The sequence below is a fragment of the Arvicanthis niloticus genome, chromosome 10 (genome assembly GCF_011762505.2).
Source record: "Arvicanthis niloticus isolate mArvNil1 chromosome 10, mArvNil1.pat.X, whole genome shotgun sequence".
NCBI classification, from domain to species: domain Eukaryota; kingdom Metazoa; phylum Chordata; class Mammalia; order Rodentia; family Muridae; genus Arvicanthis; species Arvicanthis niloticus.
The window spans coordinates 49314489-49330976 of record NC_047667.1 but is presented as its reverse complement, the minus strand read 5'-3'; the positions used below and the strand labels follow the sequence as shown (position 1 = coordinate 49330976).

At 45.8% G+C, this 16488-nt stretch overlaps 1 protein-coding gene across 2 annotated transcripts; it reads left to right on the top strand.

The window, feature by feature from the left end:
- Mettl13 (methyltransferase 13, eEF1A N-terminus and K55) lies at nt 1-15701 on the top strand. Of its 2 annotated transcripts, none has more exons than XM_034513636.2 (8): nt 1-373; nt 1902-2661; nt 3992-4191; nt 6252-6447; nt 9684-9851; nt 11108-11323; nt 13127-13258; nt 14662-15701. In XM_034513636.2, the coding sequence occupies exons 1-8, from the start codon at nt 221-223 to the stop codon at nt 14934-14936; spliced, it is 2100 nt and encodes a 699-aa protein (XP_034369527.1). In that variant the 5' UTR covers nt 1-220; the 3' UTR covers nt 14937-15701. The 2 variants fall into 2 exon arrangements, with proteins under 2 accessions (XP_034369527.1, XP_034369528.1); XM_034513637.2 differs by lacking the exon at nt 1-373 and adding an exon at nt 1387-1523 and having other exon boundaries at nt 14662-15080.
- Nucleotides 15702-16488: the final 787 nt, after the last annotated feature.

Sequence of the window (16488 nt, the reverse complement as noted above, 5' to 3'; positions counted from 1 at the left end):
GTGGGGCACAGACTGAGGGTGCAAGAAGAGGGCGGCGCGTGGCAAGCTCAGTGCTACGTTCGTGCGTACGTATGCTGCACTGGGCCGTTCGGTTGGGATCTGAGTGCAGAACGAATCTATGGTGTCTGTAGTGGATAAGATTCCCGCTGCTGCATCCCGGTGCTTCCTGGGGTGATCTGTCACCAGGAGCAGTCTCGAAGACGCCGCTCACGGTGGGAACATGAATCTCTTGCCTAAAAGCTCCAAGGAGTTTGGCTCTGCTGACTACTGGGAGAAGTTCTTCCAGCAGCGAGGAAAGAAAGCTTTCGAATGGTATGGAACCTATCTGGAGCTGTGCGAGGTGCTGCACAAATACATCAAGCCCAAGGAAAAGGTAAGGCGTGAGGCCAGGCGGCTCTCTGTCGGGAAAGCAATCCTAAATTTAGGAGACAGGCAGGCGTGGGGACCCCACTCAGATCCATAATTTTAGGATTCTGTCTAGCATTTTGGCTAAATGACAACCTTAAAAATAGCCTTTTAAAGATTTTCAGTTAAAATTTCATCCTTAATCCGTTTGGAATGGTGACTTCGTCAGTAGAGTGAAAGGGTGTTGTGTCACGGTGCATAAGTGTGGAATAGGCAGCGTTGTGGGGCTTAATTGGTGTATATGTTTATTAAGTCACTGCAGCGTGCTCATCAAATGTCAGGCATTGTGCCTCCCCCCCCCCCCCCCCCCCGCCCGCAAGCTCCAGGAGCAGGAAGGCATAAACCTCACACACTCTGAAAGTGAAAAGTTTCAAGTTAAATTCCAAGTTAAATAGTAGGTGTGGGGGAGTTGTAGCAGCGGTAGGGAAGTCTGTTATGGGCAGGCCTTTTATTCTCGACAAATTCAGGTGGATATATATATATATATATATATATGAATATTGGAGGCCACACATGTAGTAGGTGGTCAAATGGAGATTTAAAAGCAGGTCTGTCTGGCCCCAGAGCTTACTCACTTCTCACAGAACTATGTTTTTCCTTCTAGAGATGCTAACAACAAAATTTTTGAAGGATAAATGGGAGAATGTGCCACAAAGAGAGACAACAATTTGTAGTTTAGGTTTGGCTTCAGAAAAATAGCTAAATAGCATGAGATGGAATCTGGGATGGGAGCAGGTTCAGAATCCTCACAAACTGTAGTTTATTGTCTGTGGAAATAGGAAGTCTGAGTGGTCGGAAAAACAAAGATTTCCTTATTTTATTTTGTAGATGTGTGTTTGCCTGCCTGGGTTTGTGTGCATCATGTGAGTACAGGAGGTTGTGGAGACCAGAAGAGGCCACCAAATTCCCTGGAAATGGAGTTCTAGGCAATCGTGAGCTGTGTCACGTGGGTGCTAAGAACTGAACTTGGGTCCTCTGCAAGAGCAGAAGTTGCTGTAACCTCCTGAGCCATCTCCCAAGTGGCACATTAAAGCTTTGAATAGTGCACATCACACAGCCTGTTCTCGTATGATCTATATTGTGGCAAAATACTGTTTGGAGTAGAGAATTCCTCTCAGGTGTGTCTGGCTTTTGACATTGCAAGAAGAGGTTGTCACCTATAAGACTCATGCAACCAAGTCACACACACACACACACACACACACACACACACGATTACCAAAATAAAAAAATAAAAAACCCTGCAGTATTTTAAGAACGTTTACCGTTTTGTTTTGGACTCTAGGCGTGGCTATGCTGGGTGCGGTGGATTGTGTGCTGCGCCCGCATTGCTAGTTTCAAGATGGCACCTAGAGTTAACTGGAGTGCTTCTTTCTCCTCACAGTAGTACCTCTGTCTTTGAAGAATATGAAATAGCCAAAGTGAGACTTTAGTCGTTGAGGTATCTGAAGCGCATTTCTTTGCCTTGGTCACTTTAATTTTTTTTTTCCCTCCAGGTGCTTGTGATTGGATGTGGCAACTCAGAGCTCAGTGAACAACTCTATGACGTGGGCTATCAGGATATAGTGAACATAGACATCAGCGAGGTTGTCATCAAGCAAATGAAAGAACGCAATGCCAGCCAACGGCCGCACATGAGTTTCTTGAAGATGGACATGACCCAGATGGAGTTTCCTGATGCCACGTTCCAGGTGGTGTTGGACAAGGGCACGCTGGACGCTGTCCTGACAGATGAGGAGGAGAAGACCCTGCGTCAGGTGGACAGGATGCTGGCTGAGGTTGGCCGTGTCCTGCAGGTGGGCGGTCGCTACCTCTGCATCTCCCTGGCTCAGGCTCACATCCTGAAGAAAGCAGTGGGTCACTTCTCTCGGGAGGGGTGGATGGTGAGGGTACACCAAGTGGCCAACAGCCAGGACCAGGTGTCTGAAGCAGAGCCTCGGTTCTCCCTGCCTGTCTTTGCCTTCGTCATGACCAAGTTCAGGCCAGTCCCTGGCTCTGCCCTTCAGATCTTTGAGCTGTGTACTCAGGAGCAGGGCAAGCCTGTACGGCTGGAGAGTGCCGATCAGCTGGCTGAGGCCGTGCAGGAGAGGCAGCACTATGCTTGGCTGTGTAGTCAGCTGCGCCGCAAAGCCGGGCTGGGGAGTGTGTCTCTGGACTTGTGCAGTGGGGACACGGGGGAGCCACGCTACACCCTCCACGTGGTGGACAACCCCACTGTGAAACCATCGCGGGACAATCATTTTGCCATTTTCATCAGTGAGTTGGGATTGCTCCGCCTCTTTCCCTGGAAGGGCTGTCTTAGTGGGGCTGGGGCTTGCTCCGCCTCTTTTCTCCCGGAAGGGCTGGCTTGCTGGGGCTGGGCTTGGGTATTGGTGAATGGGTATATCATTCCTGTTTTTATCTTAAGGTTAGATTAGCCAGAGTTTAATGAAGAGGGAGTAATAGCTCTCTGGAACCAACTTAGACTTGAACTTGTTCTTACAGTCCTTTCTAAAAGCTTAATGAAGTTTGAGAATGGAGGTTATAGGCGGGAGATGGCAAGTATAAATTTAGACCCATTACACATTACATAGCAAGGTTAGTTCCTTGGTGAAGTGGATTGATGGAGGCAAAGCTGGGCTGGTCGGTGCCAGCTGGGATATCTTGGCTAAGTTCTAGCTAGCATGTGTTCAGAAGGAAAGCCACTCTGCAGCCTTAAGGAGGCAGTATGAGGTAGCAGATGGAGCTCTGCGGCAGACTCTTGGGATCCAGTCCCAGTTTTAGGTACTTCCTGTCGATCTAACACAGCAAGAGTGACTATTTCCTGTGTGCCCTGTAAATGAAATGGAACTGTGACTCTTGTATAGTTGGGAAGTGTAAACTCTCTTAGAAGTGACGTTGGCCGTGTAATGGGTGCTGTATGAATGTCAGCTGTTGCTGTGTAAAGAAGCGAAGGTGCCAGAGGGATGGCGGGATGAGAAGAGTTGGAGAAGTGAAGAAACATGAACATTCTAGGTGAATGCAAGGCGTGGTTATGTTGGAAATCTGTTTCTTGAGAACTGAGCCACCTTTCCAAGTGTTTCATAATCCTTACTGTCCCACGTCAGTGAACAGAGGAGCGGATAGGAGTACGGCAATGGGCCAGACCCATCTGGTTTGAGTTGAGCTTTGCATCCACTAGCGGTATGAACTTAGACAAGTAGTTTAAGTTCCGTGCTTCTCTTTCCTCATTTTCAAAGATGGAAATAGTGCCACGTTCATCTTGGGCCATTGTGAGCATTCCATTATTTGTATTTGTAAACAGCTTGGAGTTAGGCCTGCATGGAAAAACAGCAGTTTTGTGTGTGTGCGTATGTGCCTGTGCCTGTGTGTGCGCGTGTGTGTTCTTTGCCTGTCTCCCCGCCCTTCAGACATACCCTCACATGTATTACCCTTAGTCCTGCTTCATGTTTGATGGGCTGCTTTGCTTTGAGAATTGCTAACCTCTCAGTGGATCACAGAAAGGGAGCTGGTCCTGAGCAGTGACTGGTTCTGCCATGTGGACGTAGTGATTGTGGGGCTTGAACATTTCACCAGCATTCCCTGGAACCAATTTTGTCTATTCCAGTACCCCAGGGTCGAGAGACTGAGTGGCTCTTTGGCATGGAAGAGGGCCGGAAGCAGCTGGCAGCCAGTGCGGGCTTCAGGAGGTTGGTCACAGTGGCTCTTCATCGAGGCCAGCAGTATGATGGCATGGAAAGCATTCAGGCAGAGTTGTCAACCAGAGTCATGGAGCTGGCCCCAGCTGGGATGCCTCCCCAGCAGCAGGTACTGAAACTTTGACAGCAGCTTTCACTGGTTTCTGTTACCCCAGGGAGGATAACAAATGAGAACAAAGTATAATGACGGAGATCATAAAGATCGTTTCATCATAATGATGAAACCCATTACTTTATATGCTAACATAGTTAATTAGAGGCTGGAGAGATGGCTCTATGGTTATGAGCACTGGCTGCTCTTCCAGAGGACCTGGGTTCAATTCCCAGCACCCACATGGCAGCTCACAACTGTTTATAACTCTAGTTCCAGGGGATCTAGCACCCTCATACAGACATATGCCAGCAGTTTATCAGTGCACATTAAATAATAGTAAATCATTATGAAAAAATTAAAGAATAAAATTAGGACTAGAATCTGACCATAGTCTGGAGAATCACTGTCAGGGATGAACCTGTCTAGATGTTGAGGTTGGGCCTGTGTTTATTTATTTATTTATTTATTTTACATTTTTCAAAAAAAGATTTAGTTACATATTTTATGTATATGGATCTTTCCTCTGCATGTATGTTAGCGGTAAATCTCCTGCCCATAGGAAGTCCATAGAAGAAAAGACACAAGTCAATAAATATCAAATGAATGCTGCATGCCTAGATTGGGCAGATTCACCATTAAACTACACTATTCCCCGGCTAAGAGAGCTCTTAACAACTTGCGGTTTCCTAGGTCAGGGTCTTCTTCGTCTTCTCTCTCTCCACCAACTGCCCTCTGCTTCCACCAACTGCCAACTCCCCCACTCCAACGGCTCTTCTCCTCTTATCTCCTTTCCCTGCCTCTGGCTCCTCCCACTCCTCTTCCACTGCCCAATCACTGGCTGTAGCCTTTATTTAACAAATTTGATTGGACAGAAGGTTTACAAGATTCACTCCTCCTTCGCAGCCCCTCCCAGGAGTGGAATTACCATGACAACAAGAGGCTAGGTCTATCCACCACACATGTATGCCTGTACACTATAAGAGAGCATCAGATCCCATTGGACTACAGTTATAGACAATTGCAATCTGCCATCTTGTGGGTACTGGGAACTGAGCCCAGGATTTCTAGAAGAGCAGCCTGTGCTCTTAACCACTGAGCCATCTTTCCAGCCCCTCCTCCCCACATTTGAAATGGTCTTCCCTGGTTGTTTTGTGTCTCAGAAGTATCACATGAGGATATAAAAGAGAGAGGACCCAACCAGTTCACTTCAGGATGTTAGCATTGCTGGAAAGGAAACAAAGTTCTACTAAGAAGTGGTGTTACCAGTTGGCGTCTGTCACCACAAAAAAAGACGGGTCTGCTGTAAGAACTGGCCTCTGGGGAAGTGCTTCCGAGGGTCAGCGTGGTAGTGATGTATCTCTTACGTTCCTAGCCTGTGGTCCTGCTCCACTGGGCTGCCCATGATTCTGATTTTTTTTTTTTTTTTTTTAATTGTCACACTGTGGGATTGTTATCAACTAGAGAGATTCATCTCATGAAGGTCTAGATTCTCTGGAGAGCTTCGCTCATCACTAGATCTGCAAGGGCAGGATTACTGACAGAAAATATGCCAATGATGAGGTCCTTAAGAGACAGAAGTAAGGGTGGGAGGGAGCAAGTTTAGGGGATCTACTCTTCTCCTGAGTGGTGGACAGATGGGCCAAAGATGACACTGAGTTAGGGAATGGAAGGGCTGTTGTTTCCCCAGAGCTTTTGTTTTTCTGTTCTTGTCCAGATTCCTTCTCACACATTACAGCTCCTTCTCCATAGTTCCCTCTCACTCGTTACTGTCCTGGGCTGGGGGGAATCCATGTGCTTACTGATGAAAACCTTACTTCCTTCTTGGGCAGCACCAGGTACAGGTCTGTGGTGGTTAGGGGATGGATCTCTATGTGTTCATCTGAGTTTCTAAAGTAGAGCAGACCTCTCGAGCTCCATCGAAAGGCCCAGGAGGGCACTGGAGTGGAAAGGCAAGTCTTTGGAGCTGTGCTGTCCTTGGCGTGGGGAAGTCCCCATGCTTACACTGAAGCAGGGTGGATAACATTACATGCTTGTTAACTGAGCTGATGTTTTTGTCACATCTCTGTCTCCTTTAGGTGCCTTTCCTGTCTGTGGGCGGGGACATTGGGGTCCGGACTGTTCAGCACCAAGACCACAGTGCCTTGAGTGGTGACTATGTCGTTGAGGATGTGCAAGGGGAAGACAGGCGGTACTTTCGGCGGCTCATCTTCCTGAGCAACAGGAACGTGGTGCAGTCGGAAGCCAGGCTGCTGAAGGATGTGTCTCACAGAGGTAAGGTCTGACAGAAGTGAGGTAGTGCAGATATGAGGTCTGACAGAGGTGAGGTCTGACAGAGGTGAGGTCTGACAGAGGTGAGGTCTGACAGAGGTGAGGTCTCGCAGATGTGAGGTCTCACAGAGGTGAGGTAGCGCAGATGTCATCATGGAACCCAGCTGGATGAGTTTTCAAAAGAACTGAGAACTGAGCCAAGGTGGAGGACAGGCCTGGCTGTGTGACTGGAGGCCCCGGGCTCTTCGGGTTCTACTCTCTCCCCATCAGGGCAGGGTACTAGTGGAGATAAGCAAACAGAAGTGCTGTTTGTGTCTTGAGCACGCCTAGCTTAGAGACGATGGGGAGCAGAGATGGTGAGGCTGAGTAAGCGTGGTAATGGCTTTAGTGCCTGGGGTGAAGGGACTCTGTCCTATAAGCTGCTCCGTGTCCATCCTTTTGTGCCTCTGTAAGATGAAGGAGGGAGGTGCCTTAGCTGCCATCTAGCCCAGCACTGTGAAACTGTGGGCTACGAAGAAAATGCTTACCTTCTGAGCTTCCAGTAACCCCGAATTACGAATGGCTGCAGAGCACGTGGAATGTGGTTGGTGTCACTGATGTCTTTTAAAAATTGGTTCTTGCATGTATTTTATTTTTAAGATAGTGGCACTCTTGAGGGTGGTCTTGAACTTTCAGTATTCCCGCCTGTCTCCTAAGCTGGAATTACAGGCAGAAGCCACCACACTGGCTTGAATTTGAATTTACTTTATATTTTAATGAATGTGGCCACAGCTGTCTAATGTTTCAGTGTTGGCCAGTGAGAGCCAGACTTCCCTCAGGTGCATTCATTTTCTTTTTCTATTATTTTGTTTTTAAGTAAAAAAGTTTTTTTGTGTGTGTGTTTGTATGTGTGCACACATGTGCACACTTGCATGCTTGTGATACAGGTACCTGTGGAGGCCCAAAGAAAGCATTAGGTCCCTGAGCTAGAGTTAACAGGCAGCTATGAGCTGTCTGGTATGGGTGCTGGGACCCGAACTCTGTTCCTTTATAAGAGCAGCCGGTGTTCTTAACCACTGAGGAGAACTCTTAAGTATGTCTATGATGTTACACAAATATCTCACCAATAGAGGAGTCACTAGTTTGTTTTACCTACCCTTGTTCCCTGCTGTGTCTGTTTGTATTATTGTCGCCTGCCTGCCTGCCTGTCTACCTATCTATCTAGTGACCAGTTTAAAATCATACATTGAGAGTAGACAAACCTGGCCTTGATGGTTTATTGCATTAATCCCAGTGCTCAGAAGGCAGAGGATCATTGCAGGCCAGCTTGGCTACAAAGCAGTTTCCACGCTAGACAGGACTACAGAATGAGGTTTGTCTAAAAAAGTTACCTTAGATTAAAAAGTAAATGTTCCTGTTCTCCTCAAGTATAGCTTTATTTTGGTCACAGAGAAATCTGAAATTGGGTGCCTTGATTCCCAGTCATTGCTTTTGCTTGACCCTGCTGTCCTCTCCGCAAGGCTGGAAGAAGTTGGAGGGAGAATTCAGACTCCCAAGGTTCAGGGTTCACCTGTGTCCAGTACTGTTAGAATGGTTTGCCTTTAGAGCTTGTTCCATGCTTGCAGGCTCACACCTGTCATTTGGTAATTCTGCCTGCAGCTTATGATAATCTTGTCCTGTACCTCAAATTGCTGAAGAAAAAAATTTGTTCTTTTCAGTTTGAGTTTCATGTTTTTTCAGATTGTCAAGTTTCTGGGCTTTTTTTGTTTTTTGAGGCTGGCTTTCTAATATGTAGCCCTGGTTTTCCTGGAACTCACTGTGTAGATCAGGCTGCCCTGGAACTCAGAGATCCTTCTGCCTCCTCTTCCTGAGTGTTGGAATTAAAGGTGTACACCACCACTGCCCAACATTGTCACACATTGAACCCCACACATTAATAGTGGGTGACTTCAACATAGCACTCTCACCAATGGACAGGTCATCGAGACAGAAACTAAAGAGAGATAATGAAGCTAACAGATATCTATAGAACATTTCACCCAAACACAAAAGAATATACCTTCTTCTCAGCACCTCATGGAACCTTCTCCAAAACTGACCTTATAATCGGTCACAAAACAAACCTCAGTAGATACAAGAAGATTGAAATAACTCTTTGCATCATATCAGATCACCATGGATTAAAGCTAGACTTCAACAACTCAAAGCCTATGTATCCATGGAAACCAAACAACTCTCTACTTAGTGATCACTGGGTCAGGGAACAAATAAAGACATTAAAGACTTTCTAGAATTCAATGAAAATGAAGGCACAACATGCCTAAAATGAAGGCACAACATGCCTAAACATATGAGATACCGTGAAAGCAGTACAAAGAGTAAAGTTCATAACACACTAAGTGCCTTCTTAAAGACATTGGAGAGTTCTCATACTAATGAATTAAAAGTACAACTGAAAGATCTAGAAAAAACAAGCAAACACACCCAGGAGGAGTAGATAGGAGGAAATAAACTCAGGGCTGAAATCAATCAATTGGCAACAAAGAGAACAATACAATACAAAGAATCAAGAAACCAAGAGCTGGTTCTTTGAGAAAACCAGCAAGATAGGTTTTTATTGATTTCTGTTTTGATGGGCTGGTGTTGTGTGCTGTCTGGGAGATAGTAGGAAGGTGATAGACACGGGAGACAAGCAGTCCCGAGTTCATGTCTTAGCTGCACCACCCAATGACTGGGTACTTTATTGAATACTGGAGATGCTCAGTTTCTTCACAGGCAAAGAAGTGGAAGCAGTGATGAGAGGCGCCAAGAGTAAGCACTGGTGGTATAGTTAACCAGTGTTGAGGAGGTAGTAGTGACTTTACATTTTTGTAAAAGAATGATGAGCCAACTTCCCTCTTGTCCCTGGCCCCACAGCTGCAGAAGGAAGGTCCTTTAATGAATTATTCCAGGTTTTGAATGTGCCTTTGCTGTGCACCTTTTCTGGCCCCTTGGTATGCAGTGTTATGGTGAATGTTAATACAGCTGTGTCTTTGTGGGATGGTCTGATTTATAGAACTTGCCAGTTTCTATGATATAAATATTTCCTCAGTATCCAATTTCAGGCCTTCTGTATGATGTCAACCAATCTGCTTTCTTTAGAATTGGCTCTTTCAGTCTGTTTAAAGCTGTTGCAGCACCCTGTTGCTACTATTACCCTTGATTTCCAAGGACTAGCCTTGGTAGCATGGGACTTCAGTAACGAGACTCTCCTTTTTTAGCCCAGAAGAAACGGAAAAAGGACAAGAAGAAACAGCGGCCTGCTGATATTTCTGAGGATGCCCCGCCTGCCCCAGGGCAGTCCATTGATAAGAGTTACCTCTGTTGTGAACACCATAAAGCCATGATTGCTGGCCTTGCCCTGCTGAGAAACCCAGAGCTGCTCTTAGGTAAGATGCCACTGCCTTCCACAATCAGGGTATGTAAGCCTGCAGAAGTAAGCATGTTGCTTTGTAGCTTAAGCAGACACTACAGACCAACAGATGCCATAGGTTCCCATCCTCCCTCATCTTGGCCGCGGTCCCCATTAATAAGCTTGGAGGTAACTTGTCTCTTGCCATCTTGAAATAGCTGCCCTTGTTGGGTTATAAGGTTTTTTTTTCCCCCTATTATTTTGCTTTAAAATTAAAGTGTAAAATATATTCAGTAAGATACGTGAAGCTTACAGATTTTAAGTTAGCCATAAAATTTTAAGTTATTTGTGAATTTTCACATGTGTATATAATTATGTTAAGTGGATGGCATATTTATCTCATCTCACTTCCAACGGCATTGGGAATTATATGGCTTTTCAATAGTGCCTTATTTGAGCACAAAATGTAATTCTTTTGTTTGGTTGGTTTTTTTTTTTTTTTTCTTTTGTGAGACAGGATTTCTCTGTGGAACCTGTTCCACAGAGTGTAACTCACTCTGTCCTAGGACCCCTAGGCTAGACTTGAACACAGAGAGATCCGACTCTCTCTGTCTCCCAAGTACTGGGTTTTAAAGGTGTGCACCACCAGCATCTGACTCAAAATCTAAATCTTAATTATAGTTAAAATGATAACTTTGTCATTAAGAAGAAGCTTGATGTGTTCACTCACAGGCGTGCGTGTTCACCTGAATTCCCTAACTGTGCTGATTTAGTCTTGGGGTCTAGCCCCTTTAGTTGCCTTGTGTGTTTTCTTTCTTTGGTACTCTTGTGGTTACTGTGGTTCTCTGTGCTTAGGGCTTGGATTTAGGTGTTTATTTTCTGTGTTTTAAAGAACTTGAATGGATTATTTTTACTTTGTTAGGGTGTCTGAAAAGGTAGTTATGGCCCCTTGAGTTACGTTCATAGTGCTTTATGTCTCTGAGTAAGATTGTGCCTCGGTTTCTAGGATGGGAGTAGACCCAGTAACTCTCAAGGAGCTCTTGCCAGTGTGTCAGCCAATTACATAGCACATGCTTCATTGTCCTGACCTGGTCAAAATGAGGCCAGGGTGGAAAGGTCAATGGGAAGGTCAAATATCTGGAGACTTCTCAGGTTCTAGGATGAGGCAGGAAGGCTAGGTCCTTGCGTTTATCATTGGGCAGAACTACAATCATAACTCCCTTTTTTTGTTCTCCCTGTACAGAACTTTTCTATAACCAGATTACAAAATGAAATTCTCTTCTTTTATTACAGAGACTCCTCTGGCATTGTTGGTTGTGGGCCTGGGTGGGGGTAGCCTCCCTCTCTTCGTTCATGATCATTTCCCGAAGTCCCGGATCGACGCTGTTGAGATTGACCCCTCCATGTTGGAAGTGGCCACCCAGTGGTTTGGCTTCTCACAGAGTGACCGGATGAAGGTTCACATTGCAGATGGTCTTGACTACATTACCAGCCTGGCAGGAGGAGAAGGTACTGCTGAGAGCATGTGGAGGAGTGTTAGCTACAGAATGATAATCCAAGGTTGCCAGGCCTGCAGGGGTCTCTCAAGTTCATCTCCAGGAGGGGTCATTCACATCTTGTCAGCCCTTCACCTGTCTGCTCATTTGGCTATGGATTTAGCTTTTCTGGGGGTGTGGCAACCAATAAAACAGACCATTAGTCCTCCCTCTGACCTTGTAACCTTGCCACTTCCTGCCATTTCAAGGAAGTTGGAGTCTGGGGAAGACCAAAGTGTAGGTGCTTCAGTCCTTAGAAGGAGTAACAAAATACTCATGGGAGCAAATATGGAGACAGAGCGTGGGACAGAAACTGAAGGAGGGGCCGTCTGGAGACTGTCCCACCTGGGTATCCATCCCATGTGCAGTCACCAAAGGCAGACACTGATGTGGATACCAGGAAGTGCATGCTGACAGGAGCCTGATATAGCTGTCTCCTTAGAGGCTCTGCCAGAGCCTGACATATACAGAGGTGGATGCTCACAGCTAACCATTGAACTGATCATGGGGTTCCCAATGGAGGAGTGAGAGAGAAGACTGAAGGAGCTGAAAGGGTTTGCAACCCCATAGGGAGAGCAACAATACCAACCAGCCAGAGCTCCCAGGGTCTAAACCACCAGCCTGGGAGCAGATAGGGAGGGACCCATGGCTCCAGCTGTATATGTAGTGGAGGATGGCCTTGGTGGGCATAGGTGGGAGAGGAGGTCCTTGGTCCTGTAAAGGCTGGATGCCCCAATTCGAGGGTGGGGAGGTGAGAGTGGGTGGGTGGGTAGGGGCACATTCTCATAGCAGTAGGAGGAGAGGGGATGGGGTAGGGGATTTCTGGTGGGGGAGAATGGGGAAAGGGGATGTCTGAAGTGTAAATAAAATATCCAGTTTAAAAAAAGAAGAAGAAAAAGGAAGAAAAAGATAGGGCATACGTTGAGATTTTCTTTTCTTTTTTAAATAAATCATTCAGCTGTAAGTGAAGTCAAAAATAGAGTAAAACTGCATTTGCACGAGTCAGTGACTTCCAGCCTCAGGGACATTTGGCAAGATCTGCCAAGAGGGTTGTCACAAATTGGAGGGAAGGTTACTGCCACTTTGGACAGAAAACCTTCTGTTCATAATGTCAGTCATGTGAGGGTGTGGAATGCTCGTGCAGTGTTTCCTTACTCTGTACCTTAGACCTAGGATGAAGTACACATTACTTTTCTAAGTGCTAGATTCTATAGGTCTCTTATTCCTTCTGCAACTTTATCTAGGATCCTGTGATGCTGCGTACAGTAATTGTATGCTTGGTCAGCCCTTAAAGGCCTAGAGCTGCTTTGGCTAGGTGACTGGGTCTCAGTTTCAGTTATCCTTTGAGATTTACCTAGTGAGCCAGCAAAAATACCACAGGCTCCTCAGCTCCTCTCATGTCTTCTTGCCCCACCCTGGGGGTGCAGCCTACATTCTCCAAGTATGTAGAAACTGCCCAAGGTGATACTTATCCCTTCAGCATTAAAAACCTCAAGCGTAGCCTGTATCATTCATGTTGGAATGAGCCTAGTAATATCTGTCTTTGGAAGACGCTTCTAGATTCAGAAGAACGCTCATCTGTACTGTATGATACTTGGAGTTTTGATGAGAAAGACTGGTCTAAACCATGACATTCATGTCTTCAGCAGGCAGAGTACTCACGTCATCTTTCAGACCTAGCTTCTCACAACAGGTTTCAGAGCAGGGTGTGTATAGAACCGCAAATGATGTGGTGTTATCCTTCAAAGACAAGGGTTCACTTTCTTCTCTTTCCCAGCACGACCTCACTATGATGTGATAATGTTTGACGTAGACAGTAAGGATCCAACACTGGGGATGAGCTGTCCTCCCCCAGCATTTGTGGACCAACTTTTCCTGCAGAAAGTCAAAAGCATCCTATCTCATGAAGGTAAGGAACACTAGAGATTGGAAGGGAAAGAAGGAAGGGTCCTTTGAAAACAAATTATGTGGGCTGGAGAGTTAGCACAGCGTTAAAAGCATTTGCTGCTCTCACAGAGGACTCAGGCTCCTGGCACCCACATCAGCTGCCTCCAATTCCAGCTGCAAGGATTGAGGTCCTCTTCTGGATGCCAGGTGTCTGCACTAACAACATGCACTTTCCCCACATACATGTATGCACATAAAAAAAATAAAACATGAATTATTCTTTAATAAAAAATGCATTTAAATATGTGCTTTGCTTAGTTTTCCCAAACTGATTATCTACCAGCACCAAACACAGATGCTTCCCAGATGTTTCTGGGAGTCTACCTCCTAATCTCCTCAGTAACTCTTCCTCTCTAAAGGGTTAGTCTTAAACTAACTGTCATTCTAGCTTAGTTTATGTCCTTGATATAGACAGAGTCATATGTATTATATTCTTAAAAGTGTCTGCTCCCTTTCACTCAGCCTAAGGTTTGTGAGATTCAGTAATGGCATTGTGTTTGTATTGTCCATTTTTACTGCTAGCTGGGATCATGTGACTATGCTAGAGTTCATTTGTCCAGCACCACTGTTTGGGGGTGATATAAGTAGTTTTGCCAGTAATAGTCTAGAATGTGCTACTTGGTAACCGTGTTTGCAGGTGTCTTAGGTAACTGCATAGGGCTGGAGCTGTGCAGGGTTTGTGGGAGTACTTAGCTTTTGTAGATCACGCCAGCCAGTTCACATGGTGAGTGTAGTGGTTCACACTGAAGCAGCCTGGTGACTTGCTAGCACTCGGTTGGTTTCCAGATACCCTGAACTTGGCTTTTTGTTTTTTTAGTATTCACAGAAGCCCACTTTCAGATGAGGGAACTTAGGTTGAGTGACTTGAAAGGGGACAGAGCTGGAGCTCCAGTTCTTTGTCACGTGAAACCTCTGTCCTCACCCCCCTAGGTATCTGGCATTTCTAAAGGCCTCTGGTGTACAGGGTTGATTAGAACCTTGACTGCCAGAAGTCAGGATAACCTTGGCCTTCTCACTGGATAGCAAATACTCATATGGTGTGTGTGTGTGTTTGTCAAGAATATAACATCCTTGTAGAATTGATAAGTTTATCTTTTCTGGAAGGTATTAATTACTTTTTTATGAAAAGATTTCTTAGGCCTGGAGAATATTAAAATATGGTAATACTGTGGAAAACGTCAAGAAATGAGGCTGAAGTTTTCTTACACTTCATGTATTCACAATCTTCATGCTTTTGTGTGCTGTATCTCAGCAAGATTTACTGGCTTTCTTCATTCACCCACCTCCCTGTTCCAGGACTTTGTATTCTCCTTGATGCATGTCTCTGGATCTTGCTCAGTCTTTTCTTCTTTGCCTACTCTACAGGTGTCTTTATCCTTAACCTTGTGTGTCGGGACTTGGGGCTAAAGGACTCAGTGCTGGCTGGACTCAAGGCCGCCTTCCCTCTCCTGTATGTCCGGCGAATTGAAGGTGAAGTGAATGAGATCCTGTTTTGTCAGCTGCATCCAGAACAGAAACTTGCTACACCAGAGCTCCTGGAAATGGCCCAGGCTTTGGAGCGGACCCTGAGGAAGCCTGGACAGGGTTGGGATGACACCTATGTTCTGTCAGATATGCTGAAGACTGTGAAGATTGTGTGAACCCTGGGGCCAGGCAACTCTCAGCTTTCTGTCCAAACTGACTCGAACTCCTGGGCTGCTGGAAGCTAAAGCCCGATACTTTTAGACCTCATGTTTTTCTTGGTCGCATAGTCAGCTACATGCTTCCCACCTTTGAGATGGGAGGCAGCACCTGGGGTGATAGTTTTAATTTTTTGTAAAGTCCTATTATGAAAGCCAGGTGGTGGTAGCACAGGCCTTTAATCCCAGCACTTGAGCGGCAGAGGGCAGAGGCAGATGGATCTTTATAAGTTCAAGGCCAGTCTGATCCACAGAGTGAGTTCAGGACAGCCAAGGCTACACAGAGAAACCCTGTTTTTGAAAAACAAAACAAAAAGTCTGATTATGGCAACAGAGTAGGGTTGGTCACCTCTGCTTCTGGAGGCTGAGGGAAGACCAAGGACAAGTTAGAGTTGAGCACTGGGGAGTTGTGGATATTTAGTGTCTTCCCAAAGGTCACATGTTGAAAGCCGGCTCCCCAGGCCCTGTGGCTCCTTTGGAAGGTGGTAGAACTTTGAGGAGGGACTTTGTAGAAGGAAATTGGGTCACTGGTGTGTCCTGGAAGGAGCCTTTGGGACACTGGCCTGCCTCTTGGCCTTTTGGCTGCTGTCAAGTGAAGAGTTCATACCATCAAATCTTCCCCTTCATGATGCCCTGCTTTACCGTAGGCACAAGGACAGCAAGTGGGTCTGCTCACTGGTAGCCTGGAACCTCCACACTAAGCCAAATAAACTTTCTTCCTTGAAAGTTGGTTTATCTCAAGTATTTTTATAGTAACTGAAAGAGCTTCATTTCCCACACAACGGAAATGTGTACCACTGAGGACCATTGTGCTCCCCAGCTCCTGGCCTTGTACCCAATCTCTTATCTGAGTCCCTGGACACTCACTAGCTTTTGCAGAGAAGGTTTTATGTCATATCTTTCCCACTAAAGAATGGTTTGCTGCTGGCCATGGTGCCACACACGGTTAGTCCCAGTGCTTCAGAGGCAGAGGCAGAGGCAGGTGGATCTCCATGAGTTTGAGTCTAGCCTGGTCTACAGAGTGAGTTGCAGGACAGCCAAGGCACAGAGACACGTTTGTCTCAACAAACAAACAAAACAAGGATGATTTGTTTTTACATTGATGTCAGGCAAATGACTCTCTGTGAATTTTAAAAAACTCGATTCTTTACCTACACATATAATGTTCTTTGATGATATTTCCCCAGCCCATTATTCTCTCATCTTCCCTCTGAACAAACCTGTTTTTCCTAACAAAACTTTCTTCTTCTTCTTTTTTTTTTAGTAGACTACTGCAATTAATTTGTGTTGCTTGCATGACCATGAGTGTGAGTTATTTACTTGAGCAACAGCAACTTAGAATGGTTTCAGCACTGTGGGGCATTATTCCCACCCCCAATCCCACAAACATTAACTGTATAGCTTCTGCAGAGTGGGTGGGTCCTTCTGAGCCCTTCCCCTCTTTGTAAGAATTGTGCCTGACTTTGGGCATAGCAAATGCTGGGGAAGGAAAGTTGTGAACTGAAGACCATTA

Bases quoted from the DNA above. Each gene is read 5' to 3' on its own strand.
- Mettl13 (XM_034513636.2), top strand. From the start codon at position 221: ATGAATCTCTTGCCTAAAAGCTCCAAGGAGTTTGGCTCTGCTGACTAC. The intron at 6,448-9,683 runs GTAAGGTCTGAC...CTCCTTTTTTAG, and splicing joins GAAGGATGTGTCTCACAGAG to CCCAGAAGAAACGGAAAAAG. The intron at 11,324-13,126 runs GTACTGCTGAGA...TCTCTTTCCCAG, and splicing joins CAGCCTGGCAGGAGGAGAAG to CACGACCTCACTATGATGTG.